Raw genomic sequence first — 25,756 nt, forward strand, 5'->3', positions numbered from 1 at the left:
CTAGCAAACGCTCCTTACATTTTACATAATTACATCTCAAGCTACCAATCTTAGCAGTGCTATTCCCGCCACAGATCTCAAGCCTTTTTTGCGAACGAAACTGCGAAGCCACTGCCAACACATGTGGGACAGTGAAACAAATAATAAGCTCCACTTGATTAAGCCACAGTTAGGTTTCTGGCCCTGTACAACTAAAACATGACGAACTGATGTCCTATTCTGCCGTCTCGGAATAGGACACACATATGGAACTCGCAATTTTCTGTTGACTGGTAACGAGCCTCCAACCTGTGGTCGATGTGGTGAGAAGCTGACCGTCCTCCATGTCCTCCTGGAGTGCCGGGAAGCCGAAACAGAGAGAAGGAAATATTTTCCTCTTGCATACCGCTACCATATCCCCCTCCATCCCAGTATGTTTCTTGGCAAAGAACCGCTTTTTAATACCAAAGCAGTCCTAGGTTTCCTGAATGACGTGGTACTACATGTAATTAGCCCTAGATATTCGTAGCACATCCTCCTGCCAGAGGATGCTGTTGCGATAGTGTTTAGTATAGCACATGCCTCCAGGTCTTTATGTTCAAGGGCTCTGTTGAGGCAATAGTGCTTCATGCCAATTTTCACATTGGACATATTTTGCAAATACTAACATTTATTTGCAATGCATATTTAATGCTCATAGCACACGCCATTAGTCATTCCCATAATCTTATTACCTGTACATTTTATGCACTTTACAGCGACTATTTTTAGGCCCCTTTACAGCCACGTCATATCCACCACTCGTAATCCATCGCTTCAATTTAAACTCATTAACACTGGCCTGGCGCTCTTTGGCCATTATTGGCCCTTGCGCCATTAAACCCCATATATGATCATCATCAACGCTCCTCCCGCCTCGTCCCCGCCAGTGTCAAGATGGTCTTTGTTGGTACAGTTTGGTGCTAGAGAGCCCATCCTAAACAAACATCTGTGTAGTTTTCAAAACAGTCGTAGCATCAGTCAAGAGCAGGTGTAAGGAAACAGAACGCTTTGAAATCTCTCATAACTGCTGGCCTTTATATCATTGCAAACCACGCATGACGAAGTCCGATATTTTAATTTTGACAAAGGCTTCTTCAAACTCAGAAAGTAGCCCTGCTTCAAAGTTCAGACTGTCTGCCTCATCGATTCCCAAGTGTGATCATATAACGATATGTGTCATGGGATGAGGACTACATTGGGTATTGACCGACCACAATGCCATGATCTCAAGTTTTATCTATACGTCTCTTGAGTGGAGAAGGATGCCAAGTCGGGCAGTAGTTCACCGAAAGTGAGTGAAACTTGCATCGTTTAATACTACCGAAGTGCTGGCACAACGCTTCGTTACTGTATTTTAAGTATAGAACTACATATCTTGTGCGCAACACAGGAAACACAATTGAGTAATGGGCAACGTGCCAAACAGTGCGTGCCCTTCTTTTGTAGCCGTGGCTGAACACCTCACTAGAAGGCCTGCTTGAAAAACAGTTCTCATCTCTGCTGTTGTTTGCCGAGTAGAACAGAACAGTTGTAATTTTACCAGGGGACATTGGAATGAGTGTGATGGCGTTTGAAGAACATGTCCCTTTTTTACTTATCTGCACAGCTTTAGTCGTGCTAGTGGATGTGAAAAATTAAACTGGGGGGGGGGGGGGGCTCCTCATTGAGAAGGTTCAGTGATAAGGAAAGTTTGCACAGTTCTTGCAAGGCAGTTTACTCGCAGCCCTTGAAACTCGTGGTTTAAAAGCTTTCCTATGAGAATGAATGATGTTGTAGTGATTACCACCCTGGCACCAATAACCTAGCAGACTCTTTTGAATCATTAATCCAGGATCAGTGCGGCTTTAATCGCATCTGGTGCTGTTTCTGCACAAGTCTGTCTGTGATGCAGCCTTTTGCATTTGTTTTAGACCAACCAATGCTTTCCTTTACGAAGTGCAGACATTTAAGCAGTGTTTAAGAAGCTGTTGTGATGATTTCTATCTGTTGCGCGTTCTTGAGAAGCCTTCCATTCTTTGTACTGCAAGTGCACAGTCATATGGGCCTTTTGTTTATTATATGTGGAATGTTGGCTGGCAATCTTAGCGCAATAAATTGGGGAGCATGCTCTAAAAGCTAAATGGAAAGATGATAAGTATAGCTCATTTGGTCACCCATATTACGACATGCGGATGCGAGGCTCAGTTTAGTGAAACCAGATTTTAGGCAGGTCTGCAAGTAACATGGCTGAGTTGGCTTTAAAAGCTTTCTTTATTAACAAGTATTCCATTATCTCTATAAGCAAGGTGTCAACTGCAATGTGCAAGGCTGAGCTTGAGTTCTTGAACGCTTGTATCTGACACACACAGTAGCCCTTGCTGATATGCCTTCACAGTTTTCACATGAAGAAGTGCTGTGATGCATGTGCTTGAATGAGCTATATATCGGTGGGGGTGTTTATATAATAAATAGTTGGTAGCAGCATTTGTCCTCATCTGTTCCTTGGGTCTGTCTCCAATTTTTTTTGCTAAGTTTTCCACTGACTATGATAGACGAACTAGCCCCACAGTCAGTCCTTATGAGGTATATGTGAAATGTTGTTGCAGGCGGCTCGGGCACGTGACGTGCGGGTGATGATAGACGCAGAGCAGAGTTACTTCCAGCCGGCCATTAGCCGCATCACCATGGAGCTGATGCGCAAGTACAACAAAGAGAAGGCCATAGTGTTCAACACATACCAGTGCTACCTGCGCGCCACGTACGACCATGTGGTGCGCGACCTCGAACTCGCCCGACGTCAGGGATTCTTCTTTGGCGCCAAGCTGGTGCGCTGGTGCCTACCTGGAGCAGGAGCGGCTGCGGGCGCGCACCCTCGGCTACGAGGACCCCGTCAATGCCACGTACGAGGACACCAATGCCATGTACTACCGCACCCTCACCGAGTGCCTGCGACAGGTGGTGGAAAGCAAGGAGCGGCGCTCCATCGCTATCATGGTAGCCTCACACAATGAGGACACCATCCGTTTCGCCGTCAACAAGTGAGCCATTGACTCTAATATCATATTTAACACGTTCGCTGCAGCAGCATTTTTCGACGTCTCGATTTCTCTGTGCTCTGACCCTCCTGTGGGTTACTTGTCACATTTGTCTGGTGTGCCGTGACTCGCCGATGAGTCACTCAGGATTTGTGCTCCTTTGAAACTTTCTCAACGTGCTGAGAGATGGTGCCACAATACGTCAGAGCAGAAGCACCAAGAATTTTTCCTCATCATTTATTTCTAGCAAAGATCTTGCTTGCGCACTGCAGAAAAGCCTTACACAACCACACTGAGAAAATAACTGCTGTGACCCACCCGTGACCCACGTTGCAGTGATCAGAATGACAAGCTGGATGGGTTGAACATGCTTGGAAACAAATTGCACCAACCAAAGGAAGTGCAGACTCATGTGAAAGGATGCACATCAAAGGCCATATTTGTCTTCTACTTCCTTTATTCCTTGTTTGATTTGTGCTGTTGGTTTCCAGAGGAATTTCTGATTGTGGTACGAGATTGAACCATCGCAAAGAGTGGACGCAGGGCAGAAAGCTGCTTTCTTTTCTTTTACGAAACGCTTGAAAGGCACTCCACTCCGTTTTTTCGCATCAGAGCCATACGTAAGCATAGATATAAAGCAAATACGTAGGTTTACCTGCACGAATTTACAATCGGTGCTGTCACTCCGTCAAAATAGAACAAAAAAGATAATAAGAACACACAAAAAAAGAAAAGGACAACTATAGGTGCACTCGCTTTATTTGAAACTGGGAAAGAGCAGATTCGCGACTAATAGTTTGCAATACATTCCAAAAGAACGCATTAGTGACATTGGTGTGTCAGGGCATTGGTCATTCATCAGAAACTCATACATACATTCAGCTGAACACTTAAAAAATACTTTTGAATGAGAATAAATGGCACTAAGCTTTTGAGTTACTGAAATTATTGAACACTATCAAGTAGATGAAGCATGCTTGGAAGTGTTTTTTGCCATGCCTTTTTTACAGAAATACGAATACTATTAAGAATATTTAAGACATTGCCAATTGTATGATAGTGACTACTTATAGTATGCGATGCATCACGAAGGTGAATTAAACAGGAAAGCTGGGCTAGTTGGTCATTTGAATTATGTGACATTGTTAAGTGGCGCTGAACAGACAGAATACAGTGGAATCTCGATGATACGAATCTCACGGGGTCATGAAAAATATTCGTATTAGCCGAAATTTGCATCATCGAAACACAATTAAAACTAACTAAATTATGGGGGGATGAGGGGATCAGATCGCGAAAATCGCGAGAAAAATTGATTTTTGAAAACCACGCGTTTCGGTATCTGCAACGCCTAATCTACGCTGTATCAAAATGGTTTGGCTGAAAACGCACTAAAAGTGGCCGAAAAAGATTTATTCGTAAGTGCGCAGGGCGAGAAAACAGCTTTAAATCGCGCCAGATCACCACAATTCACGGAGACATATCTCGTATTTCCCGCCACCGAGCGCCGCCATCTTGGTATCGTTCGAAAGCTCAAAGTTTCGCCGTTCCGCTTCTCAATTCGTTCGTCGTCGCCATCTTATAACAAACGCGCTAACTCAAAAGAAGCGCGGGTCTGCGACAGGTAGTCAAACGGGCCCTCCGATGAAAGCGGGCCTCCGATTGGCTGCCGTGCTGAAAGGCGTCTCTCCATTGGTTGCTGCTGTGGCAGGGGCAAGATGGCAACCGCAGTTGTCTGCTTCGTAAACCACGCCGGTGTCTTCACTTGACACGCGGAATTCGGATTACTGAGAGCTCCCAGGTTAGTGATGGATCGTCGCTCGTTGGAGAAGAAATTTTGGACAAAGCACGGCTTCGGAATACGGAAGCGCAAGCCTCCTACGATAAGAAAAATATGGCGATTAACGGGAGAAACGGAGGAGCACCCGACTGAACGTGCCGCGCTACCTTGCACCGTGGATTACATGCCACGCTGTCTTGCACCGTGTGAATCCAGCAGCAAAACCGACAATCGTCCTGTGCCATCGGCACCGATAACGCAGTCGACGGAAGACGCGCCAATGGAGGCTCCCGCGCCTCGGCGTACCGCTGCGCGAATCAGCAGAGATAGTATCTTGGTCGACATAGCTCGCTGCGACTAGGCAAAATAGCGCAAACACAAAGAATGCGGCCCGAAGCACAGCAGTCACTCCGTCTGGCCGACGGCACGCAGAAAAGGAGGAAAAGCACAAAAGCAACAAAAGCGCCACCGCTTCAAACTCTTCGCGCCCAGTCGCGGCCTCTGTGCTGTCCGGCGTCGCGTCCGCGCCTCCGAACCAAAAGAGCAAGGGAGAAAGCGCGTGACTTCGCGCCATTCTTTCGCGGCTGTCGGTGGGGCGGCGTTTATTCGTATCAACCAACGCGGGTCGAAAATCTATTTGTAACAACCGTACTCTAGCACGTTGCAAAGTAATGGGGCTCGGCCGGGACCACGGAAAAATTCGTATCATCCGAAAATTCTTATTAGCCGTGATCGTATCATCGAGATTTACACAACATAGGGAGAAAAGCAAAGGGTGAGTTACCATACAGTGTTCATACTGTGCTTTTCTTACGTCTCATCTGGTTAACACAGGTTAGCAGCGTTGCATAGCTTTACCTGATGCATTGCTCCTCTACTGCTCATGACTGGCTGCCAGTATTTGGATCTAGTGCAAACATGGACTGTGGTGAGGCATGAATGGTACTACATTCACATCACACACACCATTCATGACACTAATGGTAGGTTGTGTACAGTGTGGTTTGCTTTTAAGGGGCACTAAAGGCAAATATTAAGTCAAGCTAAAGGATGGATTGATGCTCGAGTGCGTCTAAGGCATTAATATTGTCCATAACAGTGCTTTACTGAGAAATTGAGGTAAATGTAGCACAACATTTGAGACTCCATCTGGACATCCCTGACTAGCCTGATGACATAGCAACTCGTCATTATAATTCTGTCACTTGTACTCAACCAATGATAATAAAAAGATGATTGCATCCCATTATAGCACAGAAGAAAATGCTACTTGTCTACTTCTATTTGGCTCTTAGAAAACAAGAACTCATTGACGTTACTCTTGACAATGATGCGGCAGGTGGTCAAAAGGTTTTCACTCGATTCTGCACGGCCCACGCACTTATGTTTTGGTAGTGTCTGTATTAAGTAATGTGGCTCTTGGTTTTCCTGGCTCGCGAAGTTCATAATAAAGAGGCAACCACATGCACGTGATATTCAAGCGACGTGATAGACGGACCTTGTTGTACTGTTGCGTCTCGCTGTGGGAGAACTATATACGTGATTGCGGCATCGAGGGAAAAAACAAAAAATGTAGTGACAGACTTTCATTGTTGTCTGAAAACAATCGCATGGCCGTAAAAAAAAAATCAAACTACCACGAGGCCATCGCTTTAACCAGAGGGTACTAGATCTAGCTTAAATGTGCTGTCATCGCCAGTAAAATTGCACTCCATGCCACCTGTGGTAAATGATACGATGTCATCTGATGGCTAGGAATCACACCACTTTCATGGCTGTATGGTCGCCAATACTGTGGTGCGCGGGCTGTCTCGAACGCTTTGTACTCGGTGTGAAATGAGATGAAGCTAAAGCTGATTTTATCATTTATTTCTTGCTGTTACGGAGGAGAGCAGGTAGCAAGAGCGAATTTGGACCGAGGCGGACGCGCTGGTTGCTGTTGTTACGCATTAATGTGGAAACAGCTGGCCCGCCATGCGGACTTCCGGGCGACCAGTAAAATTTCTGCAAGCAGCACAAAGTTTCACGTCCATGTGATGTCTTGTTATGCTGTGTTGGTTGTGTCATAGCTCATTGTTAACATATTGTCGCTCCCACTGTGTTTTAAGTGAATGCCTAAAGGTAGTTTACAGAACACTTTACACTTTCAGTTGCAATTATAATAAGTTTTGTTGCATAATGCTCCATCACAGTGATTTCAGCTCGTGATAGCTGGCTCTGCTTGAGTGCTTGATGCATTCCTTGCTCACATGTGCCAGCACTACTGTATTGGACCATTGTACACATCTGTTTCATTCCTCTGTGCATGCTTGTCACACTGCTTACATTATTTTATAAAGCATTTCTTTTTGTTAAGTTTGATGTCTTTCAATCACGTCATGGTTTCAAATGCGCACAACCCATGCCGCCCAGCATGCTGATACACTTGCTGCATGCTTCCTTTATATGATAGGTCGCTCATATTTTACAATACACGAGCCAAGGAAAGGATCTGACATTAAATACTAGGAGATGCTTTCGTGTAATATTGGCATATGACTGACATTGCAGGCTTGACACGCATGTGTGTCTGCAAGATTTTACCAGAACTAAATCACAGTTTCAAGTTGCCGCCTTTGTGCAGCAATGTGTCTTCTTGTCCGTGTTTTTTATCTTGTAAATTCTGAAGCTATGTCAAACCAACTGACCCACGCTAAATTGCTGCTGAATTAATTACATACAGCAGAACCTTGTTATTACGAAGTTACACCGGACACACAATTATGTTTGTTATAACCCATATTTATTATAAGCATTAAAAAATTTTATTTACGCTTACTGTAAGCCTTTTTCAGGCTCGTACAGGAGGCGCAATTGAATAGATAATAGGCTTTGGAACAACATAATTGAATCCATGCATGTGAAGAGAGAGAGAGAGAAAAACAAAGACATAGCACCACATAGTTACAAAATTACAATTTGCCAATATTCAAAAGAACATGAACAAAAGCAGCGAGCCCACATATCACAACATGTTACCCCTTGTCAGTAAAGCTACAAACAGCATAAAAAACCATAGGCATAATTATTTTAAGCATATACTCACATAAGCTGATATTGGTGAGCAGCATTTTATATTTAATATTGTGATAGCAATTATATGGAAACTCTAGGCGCATTTCTGTCATCATTGTCGGTGTCGCCGTGATGTTCTGGTAAAGTACGAGGGTGATGTCATTGTCGCCGCGCACCGTATGCTGTATGTGCAAGTGAAAGCGTACGAGGGTGAACCGACAATGGCAGCTCAATATTGCCTGCGCAAGGGAAGAAAGTGGGGAGGAAGCACACCGCCTTCCGTCACGCGCAAGGCACCTGGTGGAGGAAAGGAAGTGAGAGGCAGCATGAAGGTCAATTCACTCGCTGCTGCTGTCGCGCTTCCTCACTCTAGCGTTTTTCCAGTGAGTTTCCGCAGTCATCGAGTGAGATGGGTTCATGTTTACTTGTGCACGCGTGACACCATGCTTGTTAATTTAATTAGTCAGTGAATGTTTACAAGTTTATGCGACCGATAAAACTACCATGCTTACTTCGTATAGATGTCTACTAATTTACTATAGCAATCGATGCTTTGCCTTTCGGGCGAAACTGTGACTTTTTTCGTTTTATATAATTCGTTATATCAAGGTTTGACTGTTGGGTAATTAATCAAGGCAGCTCCTTAGCCTGCTCACACACTAGTGTACATTTGTCCGCAGTGCCTGATTGTTCTATCCGGATGGCATGCTATGCAGGATGCAGGAGCTGGGCATCCGACCGGATGACAGAGTAGTCTGCTTTGGCCAGCTGTTGGGAATGTGCGACCAGGTCAGCTTCCCTCTGGGTAAGTATTGCAATGCCTAATTCTTTTACTTTCTTCATAGTGTTCATTTTCATTGCACCGTTATGAAGTGCAGTAGAACCTCGTTCATACGTTTTTGAAAAACAAAATTGCGATAAAAAACTTATTAACCAACAAAACTTATGATTGGAAGCCAGTAAAAAAATTGACAGACTTAACTGTAGTAGACATCTACCGATTGCGAACCGTTGCACGAATCGTTGCAGCACGAGACACCGAGCTGGTACGGCTCGATCGACTCCAGATGCGCGTTGTTGTTTTTACGGCTTAGGCAAGCTTACGTTTGCGCTCCTCAAAATCAGCCTGCGTCGGCAGCTTCTTTGAGCGGGGCATTTTGGTGGGAAGGTTTAACGTGTCCACTCAGCGTGAATCGAATCATTGCGACACGAGACACGGATACGGGTCATGCTGGTAAGGCCCAAGCAACCCGAGATGCACGTTGTCGTTTCCCAATTTCATAGCATTTTAAGATTGCGACGGGAAATATAAACGAAATTGAGCTGGTGGGCAGCACTGGAATGCGCTGCCTACGCAATAAGGTTGGCGGCGATAGCTATGAATGCATTGTGTGACGATCTGGGAGGAGATTTGCTGGTACTGGAATTAGAAACTTGGGGCGCACCAGCGTTTTTACGTGAGACAGGCAGGCGAGTATTGCAGGGAAGCTGCTGCGGCGGGCATCTACTGTTCTCAATTGTGCGTGTCTTGTGCCTTTTCTAGTTTACATCAGATCTAGCAGCCAGAAAATGTATCATAGGATCACACTTTGGTGATCTACTGAACGTTGGTGCCAAATGATCATGTTTTCCGGGAACATATGACCTAGTAAAATATAAACGCAACTGTATTGGGTCATTTCTTGTGTTTCGATTACAAATGTTGGTGCCGGGAAATCGTACGTAATGGGATCATGTCAATGAAGTTCTACTTTAGTTATCTCAGCGCCGGGTGCGCCTACTGTTTTGAAAATTTCTTTAATGTTGTCATCAATTCTGTTGTGAAGGAGGTGTCACCTATTCTGCAACAAAGGAGGCATGTCTGACCAGATTCGGTGCATGTTGCAAATAGTGTTGTAGTACACTCTCAAACGTATGTGAATTCTAGCGATTACTCTGGAATATATGGTGAGACGTGTATAAATAGCCGATGAACTCGACCTGTTGGATTATATTCAACAACCGACAACTGTACGCACTGTTAACATTGTGATTTGAGTGTTGCTTCTCTTCCTGTGCATGAGCTAGTCCAATAAAGTGTTAGATTCTTAATCCATACTTGTGGCAGTGTGTAATTCTCCAACGTCAACACTACGCGACAGTATGCATCCTCTGCTTATCCCACTGGCATCATTCTTTAATTTTGAACTTGGATTTCAATATTGAGGTCATACGACTGTCTACAAGCAGAAACATTGTTCAAAAAGTTGAACAAGAAGACCAGAGCTGTTTATTAAACACACTTGTGTCGAGAAAGCAAAGCTACATTTAAGAGGACAGCGATAGTGATGAGCACATTTGGTGATCATTGAATGAAATCATACTGTTTGAGCCCTTCTGCTATTTATACATCTGTCATTTTGCATTCCAGAACACTCAATGACACCTAAGTAGCATTAAGAATGCACTATGGCATTTGCAACATGCATAAGCCTGATTAGAATGGGCCCATCCCTGCCACTAAAGTGATGACAATGTTCATGAATGGTCCAGTACAGCAAGCATAACTTGTACGAGAGCGATAACACATTAACAGTGGTACTTTAGTGAAAGCAATCACTGGCCAAAAGTAAACCAATGCTTACGTTGGAGTAGGAGTAAAAACACCTAAAAAATTCAGACATGCTTTGCCAGTGTTGAAATTTGGGCAAGTTAGCAAAGCATTTGCATCTGGAATTTCACATGCAGTGGAATATAAATCCTTCTGTTGCTAAGAGATTAGGGCTTTGTGTGTGTACATACCTTCGCTTATTCTTTCCTGTTTTTGCTCTATCCCTCATAAAGATGAACATTCCTAAGGCACGGACTGTACCTGGACAAACAATTAATTTTTTATGAAGAAGTAGGTTACTATCACAACACTAACTAGGTCTAAATAAAAGCATGAATGCAGATAATTTATGCACCAGCAAAATACAACATGACAAGCAAGAATTCAATTGAAGACAAGCAGTGCACTTAAATGTCAAGGCAGACAGCCTTAATCAAAGCAAACAAAATAGAGTAGATAAGCTTGAAGAAAAACATAGTCTATGCATAAATTGCACATAGTTGCTGCTACTTTTTCTTATATACTTTCTGTTGTGACTGTAGATGGCTCTGAAGAAGCAGAAGCCTTCCTATGGCTTAGCTGCTCAAAGTGGGAAAAACGCAGGTGTGTGAAAAGTGAGGCTCTTTCGTGGGTTTCTGTCTGTAGATGAGGTATTACATTCTGCAGAGAGAAGCAAGAAAGCAGTATGGCATTTACTGAATAAAAATTTCATAACAGATATGGAAATTCTCTGCCACGAGGTACATGTGCTCCTGGTTGGCCCAATTTTCTATATCTGCAGACTTCAGTGGACATCAGCTTTTGGGTAAACCTCAAGGGCGTAGAGTTGTTGCAGGATAGTGAATTTTCAGAATGCACCACCTACCTACTGTGTTCAGAACCTGCTACATCCATGCTGGCGACCTGCATTGCGATCTTAAGAGATACACCACAGCATTGCCATGCCTAAGGATGATTAATCAGTGCAGTCCAGATGAATTAAAGTCAACTTCCGTTAATTCGACCCTGACAAATGAAATTGGTCGAACTATCCGGCAGTCTAATTAAACAAAAGACAGAAAAAATGCAGAACCGCGCCATTGATTTATTTGGCAGTATTTGCCTTTAAAGTTAGCTTTGCCACAATGCAGTTGTGTTATGCTGTGAAGCATAAGTGAAGCATATTTAGTATGCCTAATTAGCGTCTAGGTGCTCGCACTGTGACCGGAGAAGGTATGTGCATGCATGTATAATTAAGGAACACATACTATGTCCTGTGACAACAACCTTTTTGCATTCTTGGTATGCTTCACCGCATGTTTCTGTATTGCGGCGAAGTTGACCAATCAAGTTCGAATTATCTAGTGAAGACCAATATTGAGGTCAAAATAATGTATGGGTGCCTGCCATGACCTTCGGTCAGAATCGAATTAACCTAAAAATTAAATTAACCGGAGTCGAATGAAGGGAGGTCTACTGTATTGTGAGCTTAAAGACAGCTTGACCAAGGTAGTAGTTTGGGCCGGTTGATTGTGTCACACTGAGAAATTGAGTGATGCTACGAGGTCAGGCCAGATGCAGGGCTAAATTTCTGAGCATGCTTAGAAGTTACCCAACTTTCACTTGCAGGCCAGGCTGGTTACTCGGTGTACAAGTATGTCCCATACGGCCCCATTGATGAGGTCATGCCGTACCTGTCCCGACGGGCCATCGAGAACAACAGCCTGCTGCAGAAGCTCTCCAAGGAGTTGGGTCTACTGAGACACGAGATCACACGCCGCCTGCTCACTGGACAGATCTGGTACACACCTCATGGCCACTACAAGCCCGTCTGACCTCCAGACCTTTGCTGAGGCAGTGTCATCTGCGCTGCGATTGCACCGGCCACAGATTGTCTCCCTCCAGGTGTAACACGTCCGCTTGGCTGACGTGACCACCAACCATGCTTCCCTCTCGTGTGGCAGAGTAACTCGGTGATGACGAACATTTAGCATGCAGCTTAAAAGCTGAACATTTGCGTCCGATCAACTTGACGCAGAATTCTCCAGGAAAGAACGTGCAGCCTTACTTTGTATTGTTGGGTGCCATTGTCTTAAGCATTTAAATTCTGGCCTCACCCTGGCCAGAGGTACCGTTAGATGGACTTATGACACCACATCCATTATGTGCAGTTCTGATGGTGGTCACATATTCGAAGAGAATGTATGCGCATACATCACTGCTGACGCGTGGCATGCGCATGCCACCAGAGCTCGTGTCCCCACAAGGTGGTCTGCGAACGTGATTTTTTTTAGTTTATTTGTGCTTGTTAACTGTGGCACGAAATTTAAATGCAGCTCATGAGCAATGTATGGTACATTTAGCTGCACCGGTGATTTAAAGATACGACCACGTTTTCAGTGTCAACGAACCGGTCTATTTTACATACTGATTTTGTTACTTAGTGTACTGATCTGAGCGTTAAGCAGTCGTATTCTATTTTCTGTGTTGTTCAGAAAAGGTCATGACTACATGATGATCTGACTGGCCAACGGTACTTTGTCTGTGACTCCATCTGCAGTCAACTTCTCCATTTTTTTATAGCTGTTACTTCGTGCTCCTGTGTTTGCATTTGCATTTGTCTGTTATGGCCATATAGCAAATCTTTCACCGTTTGGACAAGAGAAACTGGAATGAGGTGACCATGCTGATTTCTTTTGTAGAATGGAGGCAGGTTGTGCTCCGGTATTGATAAAGCAGAAAGCCTCGCTGTCACTATGGTGCCATCGTAAATATCCTGTGAAAATAGGGAGGGGTGAGGAAAATGCCCTTAATTGACAACATTGGCTACCCATGCTTTCTATGATCGTTCTAGGGCTGCCAGTCACAATAGCCACCAACTTTGTTCTTTTAAACACCCATGGCGTGTCATATGCTGCTTTGCGGCTATCTTTGCCTTAGCGTTCATTGGGCGAAAACCATGGCTGGCCGTTGCTTATTGTTCCTTAAATGAAGCCGTGAAGCTGTTCCCGCACACGACTCATGGCATCAGCTAACAGTGCCACTGTAATTTTCAAGCAAAACTGTGTATGCGTGATTGTCACTGTGCCTGTACTTTTTTACGCACAATCATGTTTGCTCTGTAAAACATATAGATGCGGCCCCAAAGCCATCATTGTGACACGCATGACATATGGCTGCGTTCAGAGCATCTCTGGACAATCTAGGACTGTCAACCTAGAATTATAAGGTGAGCCGGTTGCACGAAAGTGACCTAACTGCATCTCTTTTGCTGATAAACCATTATAGTGCCTGAAATGTAAGTCGGGGAGGCCAGTGCCAACTAGTGCAGCATTGCTTGACAGCATTTTGCAGCCAACACTTGGTGGAAAGAGAGATCTCCTGGAGCCATATTCTCGATTGATCACTTTCGTGGATACTTGCACTTTTTGCGCGATGCCTCACTGCAGCAATGAGCGTTCTGCTTGCTTGGTCTTAGCCAATCACCATCTGCTGAAAGTGATGTCCACAAAAGTGGTCAGTCGAGAACACCACAAAGGCAGCACTCCAGCAATACTACCAGCACATGTCTGTAATTGTCTCGAACTGAGCAAAAGCAGCAGTCATAGTGGCAATGGTGTGGCAACGATCGTTGCCTTTTGACATCGGTGCACCTCTGGTGCAATTTGCAAATGCCATGCAGGCATTGAGGCCCAGAGGCGGGCACTATTCATGCTCGGCAAGCATCGTTAACTTTTTCTGCAGCTCAGGCACAGAGAGAGTGTGCTTCCCTTCTGTTGCTTTTAGAGGGCACGAATGATGGCCAGAAGAATCACCAGCATGGAGCTGGTGATAACTGTTTAGGTGAAGGCAGTGCATGGCACCTGAAGTGACCAACATGACACGGAAGTCTGGCTTCATCCCGTGGCTGGTTCTGCTGCTCAGTGCCACGCAGTCATGCAGGTGTTGCCTTGCCGGCATTTTGCTCAAGAGATGATCTTATTTTAGCATATTTTGTACAGGGTTAGTTAGGAATCTCTTTCTTTTCCCCTGGTTGCGCCGCTTTTCGATGTGGGAATCTCGACTGCATTTTGCTGACTCTCCTTTTGAAAGAAGAAGAAAATCTGTAAACAAAAGGCAGACACGCTGTTCTGAAGTGTTCATTACGGTCTTGCACCAACTGAAAATGTGATGCTAATAAAAGAATAGCTGTGCCCACCAGTTCTAGTTGCTGTCAGTTATTTAGCAACTTCTTCCTGTTCACCTTCCACCACACAATGCATATTGTTTTGCTAAGCATTGAACTGCACAAACGACAAGATCTAGCCTTGATTACACCAGTACCAATTGTTGGGGCATGCACCTGATCTAGCTGCGGTGCATGCAAAATTGGTCACTAATAAGGCTGCAACAGGCAGTATTTATTCAATTATGATTTAATCATGAATGTTGGTCTGCCCCCTAAGTTCACAGCCTCATGCTGATGTAAAAAAATAAACATACAGACATTTTTTTTCATTTTACAGATTTTATTTTTAGGAGAATAGATAATAATCTGTAAAAATGCCTTTAGTTTGGCTTTTTATTTGCTCAAACTTCACAAATGATGATCAGAGGTGGTGCCACCATCTGTGCTCCATTCGTTGTTGTCTGATGCTTCATAATGTCCATGAAGGAGGGTGAGTGAGGGTAAAAGCCTAGAGCGGTCTATAACAAAGAGACTATTTGCATTTTGTGGTGGCTGGGGTGGTTATGTGCTTCGAATGGCATTTAACTTGTTTAGTCATGATTGTAGGCCAATACTTGTTTTGATCACAATTAGACTCGGCCCTTGCCCCGAGTTTCACACAATGTCTATTGAAAAATGAGGTTGACCTGTAATGATCTAAACAAGGCAGTTGCATTCAGAGCCTTGCCTGCTACAGGACAGCTCCTCGCAGGATGAGGGGAGGCCAAGTGGGCACTAGAAGGTGCCAGTGCACAATATGTACAGTCAATCATGAAAGTTTACGGACCGCAGGATCTGAGAAAACTTAGAATATATGAGCAGTTTGCAACTGTAGCCAGTAAAGCCATAAAACACCATGTTGTTCCCATATACTGCTGCAGTCTGGAAATCCAGATAGCAGGCTGTGTTCTGAGGCTGCCGAGGTACTCGGCTTTCTTTCAGATCCCGCGGTCCTTACACTTTTGTGGTTGACTGTACAAGTGACAGAACGACATAAAGGAGCCTTCTAAAACATAGCATTCAAGAGGTCTTCCAACAAATGGAACTTATTTATTAGAATACCACAGGAATGAAAAGAGCCTGTGCAGGAGGGCTATCGAGTGAGGAAAATATTGGTCTACAACAATGCAAATAGACGATCATGATGGGAAAAATAGAGCCAAACAAACAAAAGTACTCATGTAAACAGAAAATGATAAATCTTCAGACATTCTCTGTACAAATAAACACTGTGGCTCAAAATAAATGCTTTGAAAGAGTAACAAGTCAGAATTTAATGTACCCAATTGAGTTAGTGCTATCAGAAGTAAACTTTTCCATGTATTCAAAAAGCGTTAGTTTTGGTGCTACAATGAGTTAACAAATCAACATGGTGATATCTTGTTAGCCATGATCTCAGTGACATCAGGTATGGTTCCGTTACGTTCAGGTATGGCTCTGAACATGTCCTCAATATGCCATGCCAGGCAGGTTCAGCAAGCGGTAGAAAAGCTTAGCATGCAAGATGTTCCCCTTAAGAGGAAGCCTTAGCCTGGCGACTCCTATCTAAATACATAGAAATGGAGAAATAATTTTTTTCAACAACAATTGCACAAAGTTTGATGAGGTTTGTTGCAATTAAAAGAAAGGTAAAATCTAGTGACTGTAAAAAGTGGATTTCTAATTTATTGCGTACATTTTTTAACAGCAATTGTTGAAAGCTACAAAATTGAAAGAAAAAAAACCTGGTATCACATTTACAACTTTAACTCAGTAATATAAAGGTATATCGGAATTCTGCAAACTGCACCCAACAATACATCTAAATCAGACAAAATACTAGATGTACAGTACAATACACTCTTCTGAAATACAGTGGAATTTATTAATAACAATGTTCTTGGGGCCTCTGAAATAATTTGTTGTACAGGTGACTACATTGTAAAGGTCGCGCACCACGCAGCTCACGATAGAATCGGGACAGAATTACTCCTTAATTGCACAAGTCATTTCGTTGGAGAGGCGCTTGACTGTATACCACTAATTTGTGAGTAGGACTTTTGTGAAATCCTTGTAAACTTTGTAACAATTTCACATAAGCTGTAAATTCATCTACTATCAGATACAGTTTACAGAACTTGTTGTGTCTGCCTGAAGCTACCTTCAGACATACTATGACATTTTAACGCGATAGCATTAAAGGCCCCGTGTCACAGAAACTCCGGCGTCGGCATCGGTGTTGGTGTCTGTGGCCCCAAAAAATCATCCCGAACCACCCCGACCACCAAGCCCTTGGCGTGGCACAGAGGCGTTAGTGAACTAATTGAATTTCTCAAAATAAAAATGCATCAGAAAAATCTTGAAGTACAACGTAACCACAACCTACGGATGTGATAGCGTCGGACTGTAATTTGAATATACGAGAAAACATAATTCTCTTACACGGAAACTCGCACACAAGCCCCTTTTCTATCATTTATGCCACTCGTACAGTGGCACACCGCAGTTTGTTCCTTGCAAGAACACCATCCAAATGACGCTCGCCTCCTCGGTAGCCGCATGCAAAGGTGAAGTTTAAGAAAAAAGAACACTGTAGTTACAGCGAAGCCTGATAAGCAGCCAGGGATCTTTGAATGCTATCGCGTTCCACTCTTAAGGCGAAGCTTAAGCGTCTTCCAAATTTTTGCTCTTTGCTTTACATACGATATCAGCGTTAGGGGCACTGGCAAGATAACTCTTTGTCATGGCAAGTGTCGAGCATCATTATGTGAATGATGCAAAGGTCTCCCAAATTTTTGTTAGCAATGTCATAGTGGCTTGTATGCATACTGCCAGTGTGCATGCATACTTAGTGGCTGGTTTGTGGCATCGGCAAGGTTCGTCTAGCGGAGGTAATCACAAGACTTCCATGTGCTGTCCACACTGCAATGGAATCAGAGCTCAGAAAAATTTCCTGTTGCTTGGAAAACAAATGCTACAGAATTTTTATTTGCTGTTTTTTCTTTTGTTAAATATTTTAGCCATAAACTGAAACTACCCATTGCTATTCAAGCGTGGTAACACTATATCTGTTAGCTCTGCCTGATTGTAGGTAGTACTGCTACTGCCAGGTATCATATGTAGTCATTATATTGAATTGCTTGGGGCCTCCAAAATCATTTGTTCTACAGTTGTTATACAGGTCAATTCATTGTAGAGGTCGCTCACAGGAACACTCGTAACAGGATTATTCCTTTGTTATACAAGTGATTTCATTGCAGAGGCATTCATTGTAGAGTTTTTCAACTGTAGGTGCTTTGAGAACTCAGCATCTCACTTTGCCATTTATAACTGCACACTGCCCTCTTCATGACAAGGCAGCAAGCTTTCTTGTTTGGCACCATTGCAGAGCACTGGAACATAGGTGGAATGCAGAATCCTCAGTTTTTATCTTCCGAAATGCAGCATAATTTTCTGGGTTATTTCCACCCCAGAATTATAATTTTTTTCGGTTAATATATTTTTTAAAATGAAATTTCACTGCCTTTCTTTTTGGTAATAGTTTGTTGCATTCAGTTTATTGTTTGCTTGTTTTTTTTGTGTTATTATCTGGTGCAGGGCATTTTGTAAGTGTCTATTAAGTGTCCACATTTTAGCGCACACTGATGAGATAGACCTTGACAGTGATTCCACTCCTGCGCCAACTCCGCCAAAGTGCGCCAAATGGGATATACTGCGCCATCCTGATACAATCGACGAAAATTGCGCCTAACTGCGCCAAACAGTCTCGGGTTTGACGGCGCCTATCGCCGACAGTTACACCACCGGGGAATTAAAGCGTGCAACGTGATGATAGGGCAAGCTTTTAGTTGCAAACAGGAAGCGAAACGGCACTAGCGCGTGCGTGCCGATTAGGGAGCCTACATGCAATGCCGTTTTAGGGTGGTGACAACACCAACATTTTGACCGCTTTTTACCGCCAAATTTGGTGGGCAGCCATTTTGGTTCCTAGTCTTTCTGCCTTTTTTGTCACACTCTGATGTACTCGTGTTGGCACGCGATCTATTAAATGTCTAATTTGGTTTTGCCGCAATGCGCACAAGAAACCTATATGCATCTTCAATGTACTAGTTGCCTTTTCCTTTTATTTTAACACATCAAACTTTCTTTTCTATTGCACGTCGTGCAACACGTATAAAGCAACAAGTTATAAGGCAGTAGTTCACATTTCGACAATCACACCATTGTGTTTATAGTGTTATTTCATAAAATATAATTTTGTTGATCCAGTATTCTGTGTTTGTTTCTGTTGAAAAAAAAAAAAAGGCTGCAGAGGTTATTCCTATGACTGCCTTTATTTTTGCATTATTGAGTGAAGTAATGTTAGTGTTCCCTGGAGGTTTATTCTCCACGAGATCTGCAATGGATGGAAATGTTTACCAAGGTTCTCGTAAGAACATGCGAATTATTCAGGTCTCTGAATGTAAATTGCCACTCGGTTTTTCGAAATACTTAAGGATGTGAAAAATTAGCTGCTCCAAGCTGCTCCCAAATGCCAAATTGCCTGCTCCAAAGTGCTCCAAAATGAGATTTCTGGTGCTCCAAAAATTGCTCCAAATCCTAAGTCCGCATCACTGCCTTGAGAGTTGGCAGTGGCAATTGCTACCGGACCCGAGCTCTATTCAATCAGTGCACAATGAAATGGGCAGTCCAATAAGTGGAAACTTACAGAATATCCCCCCCTGATTGTGTTGACAATGAAATGTGCTGCATAACTGAATCTCCTGCTCCTCAACACTGTAGTTGCATCTGAAACAAAGAACAACAAAGTTTTCGGGATGCAGTCTAATAAAAGCACCGTGCCATATGGCAATGTGGACATGCAGGAATTAAAGGTGAGGGCATTCAGTATTCGAATACAAATTCGAAAAGGAACGCTCAACATTCACCAAAGTTAGCGGCACTGATTTGTACTTGGGAACATTTTATGATACAGTGCCCTGGTATTCCAGAAAAAGATAGGCTTTTTGTCTTAATTTACGGTCTCTACTTAATACAATTGGTGGCAGCTTTGCCTTTCATCCTTAGTAGTGCTGAAATCTACAAAGACAAAGCAAGACACATCCAAGCTTAATCTGTTATGTTCTTGGTGCAGTGTATTCAGATCGTATACTCAATAATTTCTAGTTCACAGAAACATTTACAGCAGACCATAACTGACATGTTGCTTGTTGTTGATATGATTCCAGTATGTCTGAAATTGAATCTCGACCTAATGAACTTGCAGTTAAAAACTTCATTACATTGAAAATTGCACTATATTGGGGTTTTCATGCTTTTGTAAGTCACGTTATATGCATTCCCACAGCAGTTGTTGTGGCTTCTGAATGAGCATCTTTGTTTTAAACAGATTGTCAGGGAGAATATCAGACCATCATTACTCATTGAAAATGTTCAGACTCTGTCTGCGTTACAACATGAGTCGGAAAAATGCAACCAGGACCACACCACTGCAGCGTGGGTTTTTGAGACCTTTATTGCATGGCAGGTTCCTTTTAAAGCTTCAATTTGCTTGTTTACCTAGCCTTAATGCTTGTTTGCATTGCTCCCGAAGAGAAATTAATTTTTCCATTGATGACCATGTCTATGGCTCTTTTTCAGGCTGTTTTGACTATAAACTTTGTCAGAAAGTTCCTCAGTGTGTCGACCTGAATGAGTTAATGAATTAATACAACTTGGTAATCATTATCTGTGGCATTACTGTACTTGACTAATCAATAATCATCAACTCAAGTGCAATGAGCCATAGGTTCTAGTCCAGTGCTCAGTGATTGAAACACGATACTCAGGGCGCCCGGCTACCGGCACCTTTTGCGCCACCAGTGGACACTGGGGACACCGAGCTGATGCATATTTGTACCACATGAAATGCGATTCATTGTCACTGCATTCGACCCCTGCACGGTGATGCATTTCCTTTGCCGCTGCCATGAGAGACTTTCAAGGAGGCTGCCTAGGTGTCCATGCAATGTGCGCAGATTTCTTAACAGCAAACCTTGCTGGGCTAGTTGGCTCATGATCTCACTTTGTGCCATTTTAATGCCTAAATGAGAAAATTTTGCTTAAACTACAGTGCAACATTGCTTTGCTAAATTGAGAAACATGAGGCATTGTCTTCTTGAGAAATGAAAAACTATTAAATAAAAAGTTTTGTTATGTCAAAGTTTGGCATATGATGTGGATCATATGTTTTCTCTGACAAAACTTCCCTCTTGTGTTGTCTTCAAAATGCATCATTGAGGCTCTAATGTGCACTGGTGATATCGTTTGTACCTGCTGGATTAAAACTATGTACTGCCTTAGCATATCACCACTGTGCTCCTACTGCAAGTGACTGTACAGAAAAAGAACTACTGACATCATGCACCATTCAACAGAAACAGCTAGTGGTCACTTGATATATACTTCCAGGACAGAATGAAGACAGGTTTGTTAGTTGTCAACTAGTCAAGTACTATGTGATGTATATGATGGATGGGGTGAGCAGATGGGGATAAAGCTACTCTCACACAGCAAGTGAGGAATGGACAGGTAGGTGTGTTCTTTCATCCACATCTGCTCCTATTGTTCTGGTAGGCCAGCTAAGCCCATAGTGCTCAATTACGAAGTTAACCTGTAACCTGTATTTTAAACAGCCTCACCTCCTGTACCGCGGGTACAGTTACTGCCTGTAGTTCACTTCCATGGGGGCATAAACTTCATTGTAGCATTTAACCTTTGTTGTGAACCGACCAGGTTCTGGTCAGTGGTGCAAAAGAAAGCATGTTTGACATCGCTGCCAAGGGTTAACCCGTGCTCTTTGGCTTGTTTGCACTTCTCTGTGTGCTTGTGCACTTGGCACCCCGCAGTGTTTTGTGGTCTTTTATTACTGCTTCACTGTATTTTGCGAAATAAAAAAGAGTCTCGTAACAGAGTCTGTTCAGTTTGCATTATACCTTTTCAGGGCTCCTGAGCGCGGCTCTTGCCGCCTATTTGCCTTTCCACACGAACAGAAAAATGGTATTTCACTCCCCGTCTTGATCGTCGGTCATATACTATGAGCAAGTGTCCGACCAGCACATTTCTTGGTGTAGAAACCCTGGAAATAGGCCCCTAAGGAATGATGGGAATTGACAGAACAAAGTGCAAAAAGGCCATGGTGCGATCATTGACAACAAAGGTGCTGAGTGAGATAGGCACCGTGGAGGACAATGCATCAACTGGACTCGCTTAAAGAGCTAGACAGGGAAGCTGTAGATGGCTTTGAGGAGGAAGTTTTAGAAGAGGAAGTTGCATGCTCCGAAGCCTACAGAGGAAGTGTCGGCATGGCAAAGCTCAAAATAAATTATACCTGTTACATATGACCTTATCTGCATGAAAAGAGACCACTTCATCAGATTGCACTTCGGAGCCTCTCGGAGCAAAGTGGACCTAGCGCAAACATATATAATGCCATTGAGTAGTAAGCTTCGAGTGTGCCATAGGTTCTGGAAGTTCGACTCGACAATCAAAGTTGCATTGCCGATTTTACCGATGACTGTTGACGTTGATGCAATTAGCATTCAAGCAGTGCAGCGACACACCATATTGCTGAAGGCACCTTTATTTACAATCTGTAGTGGCCATTCTGAGATTTCTATTGCTTTGGGTACTTTACGAACGCATAGATGAAGGTTCCGTTCTTCTAGATCAGCAGCTGATAAGGCCTGCTTAGGTGGCATGTCCTAATTGCTAGGGAGGCTCTGTAGCTGGTTTTACATATATGGTTATGAATGACATCATAGCAGGGGCAATGCGCAGCTGTTCTATTTTGTGCTGGGTGACTTTGCACATCTTCAGACATCACAAAGAAAGCTTCACTATAAGCGGCCTCCCAGCTGCAGCCAGTTTTTGATATCTCACTTGGAATGAACACTAACGCAACTGCAGGTTTTTTTTTTTTTTTCAGGCATAAGGCTTTTTCATTGTTAGCTAGAAGAGCGCACATTTTCACTTTTATCAGCAGTTGTTGCAGTGCGACGCAACTCAAAGTGCTGGTTTGCACGATTGAAGCATGGTAAGGGTGTTATGTGGAATTTTTTGGTGTGAGTCCATGTCCTAATGGGTACAGCATCGGGTTGCTATGCTGAGGGAACTGGGTTTGAAACCAAGCACCAGACACTTTCTTTTTAAAAAGAGTCATGCAAGAACGGTTAGATAGTGGCACACCAAAGTGGAGTTAGTTGGCTAAGGATGCTTATCACATTAACAATCAAATCTGGTCATGTGCTACTTACACATTTCATTTGTTCTATCCATGTGCATTTTTGTAGCTGATCTGTACGCTTAAAGTCGGAATAATATGCTTTAATGACTTTTCAGTGTATTATAGCTCTGTAACCTTCGTATGTACTACATATGTTACCTTTGTATTTGATAACTTCTTCCTGTTTTGTGTAATGTGTTAAGCCCCTTACTCAATGCCCTTCAATAGGCCTGTAAGATATCGTGAATGAATGAATGAATGAATGAATGAATGAATAAATGAATAAATAAATAAATAAGGTGACTGGTTTACGTTGCACTGATCACTCAGTGAAATTTTAAGTACTTAGTCAGGCTGGACTGGTAGAGTACTCTGAGGGCAAACAGTGCTAAACACAGGACAAAAAACGGGAGGACACAAGGTGTGGTGTTTCACATTCTTAGTCGTGTTCAGTGCTGCTCACTCCCAGCAAACAGCACTGAACATACACATACCAGCAAGCTCATCTTGTTGCATTATTTCTCTCACAGAACACTTTTCATCCACTGTTCATAACAAATGACCCATTGTCAATATAGTAAGTAGTAAGTGGCTTTTAAAATATGAAAACAAGATAAAAGTGCAGTACAATGATGACAGATATCCTTTCCTTTTGCATTCAAGTGGCATTGCTGAAAGAGAGAGAATAAACTTTATGCAAAAGAGCACACGAGCGTAGGTAGCTCCTCTGCTGTGCAGTGGGTGGTCCCCTCAGTTCAGGAGTCCAATGGCCTTAGCTGCCATTCTCGCTCGGTTGACCAGGTCGAGCTGGCCCGTCAAGTTGGAGCTGGACAGTGCTGCCTCCTATTGCTGTGTGATGGGCTGTGTTATGGGTGTGAGCTGTGGTGTGCTTGTGCAAGCCCATACCACTTGGTAAATCGCAGTGTGGGCATTTATAGGAATACAGCACATGGTGTATGGCGTGGTAGAGACTCAAATGTGGATATGTGTTTGTTTGCAGTTTTCGTCATATTACGGCTTCCTCTTGCGTCAGAGCATTGTGAGGCGGCGGTAGACTTCTTCGTGAAAGGTGATAGTGTTGTAGGATGTGCGTCCAGGCTAATGGTATGGGCTCGGGATAGAACTGCTCGGCGTGGCCCTCTCGCGGCTCCCAGTGTGCATGCGCTCGGGTGTGTGCCTGCTGATTGCCACGTAAGGACTCATGCCCCGGAGTCCACACGATTTGTACGAATGGTGGGAGCTGGTGCGCTCTATTCAGAATGTGATGTGCGGCCTTGGAAATTTTGGCCCTGGAAAAATTTCTGCATGCCGTCTGAGAGTCCGTCAGAACTATGACGCAATCCCAGTGCGGTCTCATCACAATGGCTAACGCTATCGCTAGTTCCTCTGCCTCCGCAGCGCTCGTTCTGTTAACCGATGACGCATTTATTTCGGTCCTCGTGATTGTCGACTACGCTGGTGACGAATGTGGTGCTTCTTGTGGTGCTGGCCGCGTCTACCTACAAGACATTGGGGTGGTTCTTATACTTTCTCGCGAGTGCCTGCGCTCGGGCCTTGCCGTGCTATGTGGAAGTTTGTGTGCATGTTCCTGGGAATCGGTGAGACGTGCATAGTTTCTTGTATTCGTGTTGGGAGTTTTGTCAGTGCACTGCTGATGATATCATTAAATGACATCATGCTATTTTTCCGCATCACGAGGTGGTACAGCGAAAGTCAGCAAAATTTTCACAGCTTCTGCTTTTGCAGACTTTCAATTGCAATTTTATACTCATATTTTATATATGTAAATAACAGACATGGATATAGTGAATTATATATTATAAAAAAGCAACCATATTTATCTGGCGAATGTCAGCATGAAAGCATACATGCTTGTTACAAATCCCGCATATAACGAAGGTATTAATGTGTTATTTGCGACTTCACTATAACAAGGTTTGACTCTATTGAGTTAACTGCCCTCAATGAGGCACAGCCACCACCTGCAACATCACAGATAGCCAGTGCAAAAAACCACCAAACTTTTGCATTCACACCTGGTATATCGAGCCTTTCCTCTCGCCATATGTCACTTATTTCTTGTTCTAACAGCATACCTACCAACTTTAATGATATTATAGTAAAATTCTCTATTTTTCTAGCGCTCATTTACGATTGTCCTATTGACACAAATATTTTCAGGTTTTTAATTTTCATATAGGTTAGGGCAAGAACAATTTCAAAGAAGACAAATACAGTTGCTGAGTGATTTCTTTATGGCTCGTATTGTGGACCTCCTGATTATACTGACCAACCAACCGTCTTAGAAGCAATAGCAACAGGTAGAACCAATGTATAATGGCAACCGAATCGTCGACAGCCATTACGTGAATATTTCATTAATAAACTTTATAAACACTTCTGCTTCTCTGCGGTACGGATCATTGTTGCTTCGACTGTACCGGGTGTTTTATTTTAACATTATCAAAAATTTTTTTCAATCACCCGTGGCCTAGCACAAATGTACTTATTGAGCTGGAATACTCGAGGTATACATTACCTACATTAGAAATCAATATGCATAATTGACTAATGAACAAGAATTCAGTAATTAACTTTTCAACTAATTAATTTAGCACATATAGCAATACACGAAAGCCAGTGATTTCACAGGGCACATTCACTTGGAAAGAATTTTGAAGCTGGCACCAGTTTTGAGATAAACACAATCAAACTTGCTGTAAAAATGGACTGTTGTTTCACTTGCTTTTTCAACAGAATGCATGTTTATGCATTGAAGCTCAAAAGTTACTGGGACACCAATGCATTTTGTTGCAAGCTTTGGGAATGCATATCTGAAAACTGTTGCCATCCTCAGAATTCGTTCGAA

General features: G+C 43.2%; 1 protein-coding gene across 1 annotated transcript in view; it reads left to right on the top strand.

The window, feature by feature from the left end:
• LOC119445296 (proline dehydrogenase 1, mitochondrial-like) overlaps positions 1 to 14,638 on the top strand; it is a 114,955-nt gene extending 100,317 nt beyond the window's left edge. Inside the window, 4 exon segments of the mRNA XM_037709610.2 lie at positions 2,607 to 2,831; positions 2,833 to 3,038; positions 8,586 to 8,674; positions 12,068 to 14,638. Coding sequence (XP_037565538.1) covers positions 2,607 to 2,831; positions 2,833 to 3,038; positions 8,586 to 8,674; positions 12,068 to 12,273 — 726 coding nt within the window. The 3' untranslated portion in view covers positions 12,274 to 14,638.
• The last annotated feature ends 11,118 nt before the right edge of the window (positions 14,639 to 25,756 follow it).

This window comes from Dermacentor silvarum, chromosome 3 (genome assembly GCF_013339745.2).
Source record: "Dermacentor silvarum isolate Dsil-2018 chromosome 3, BIME_Dsil_1.4, whole genome shotgun sequence".
Lineage (NCBI taxonomy): Eukaryota > Metazoa > Arthropoda > Arachnida > Ixodida > Ixodidae > Dermacentor > Dermacentor silvarum.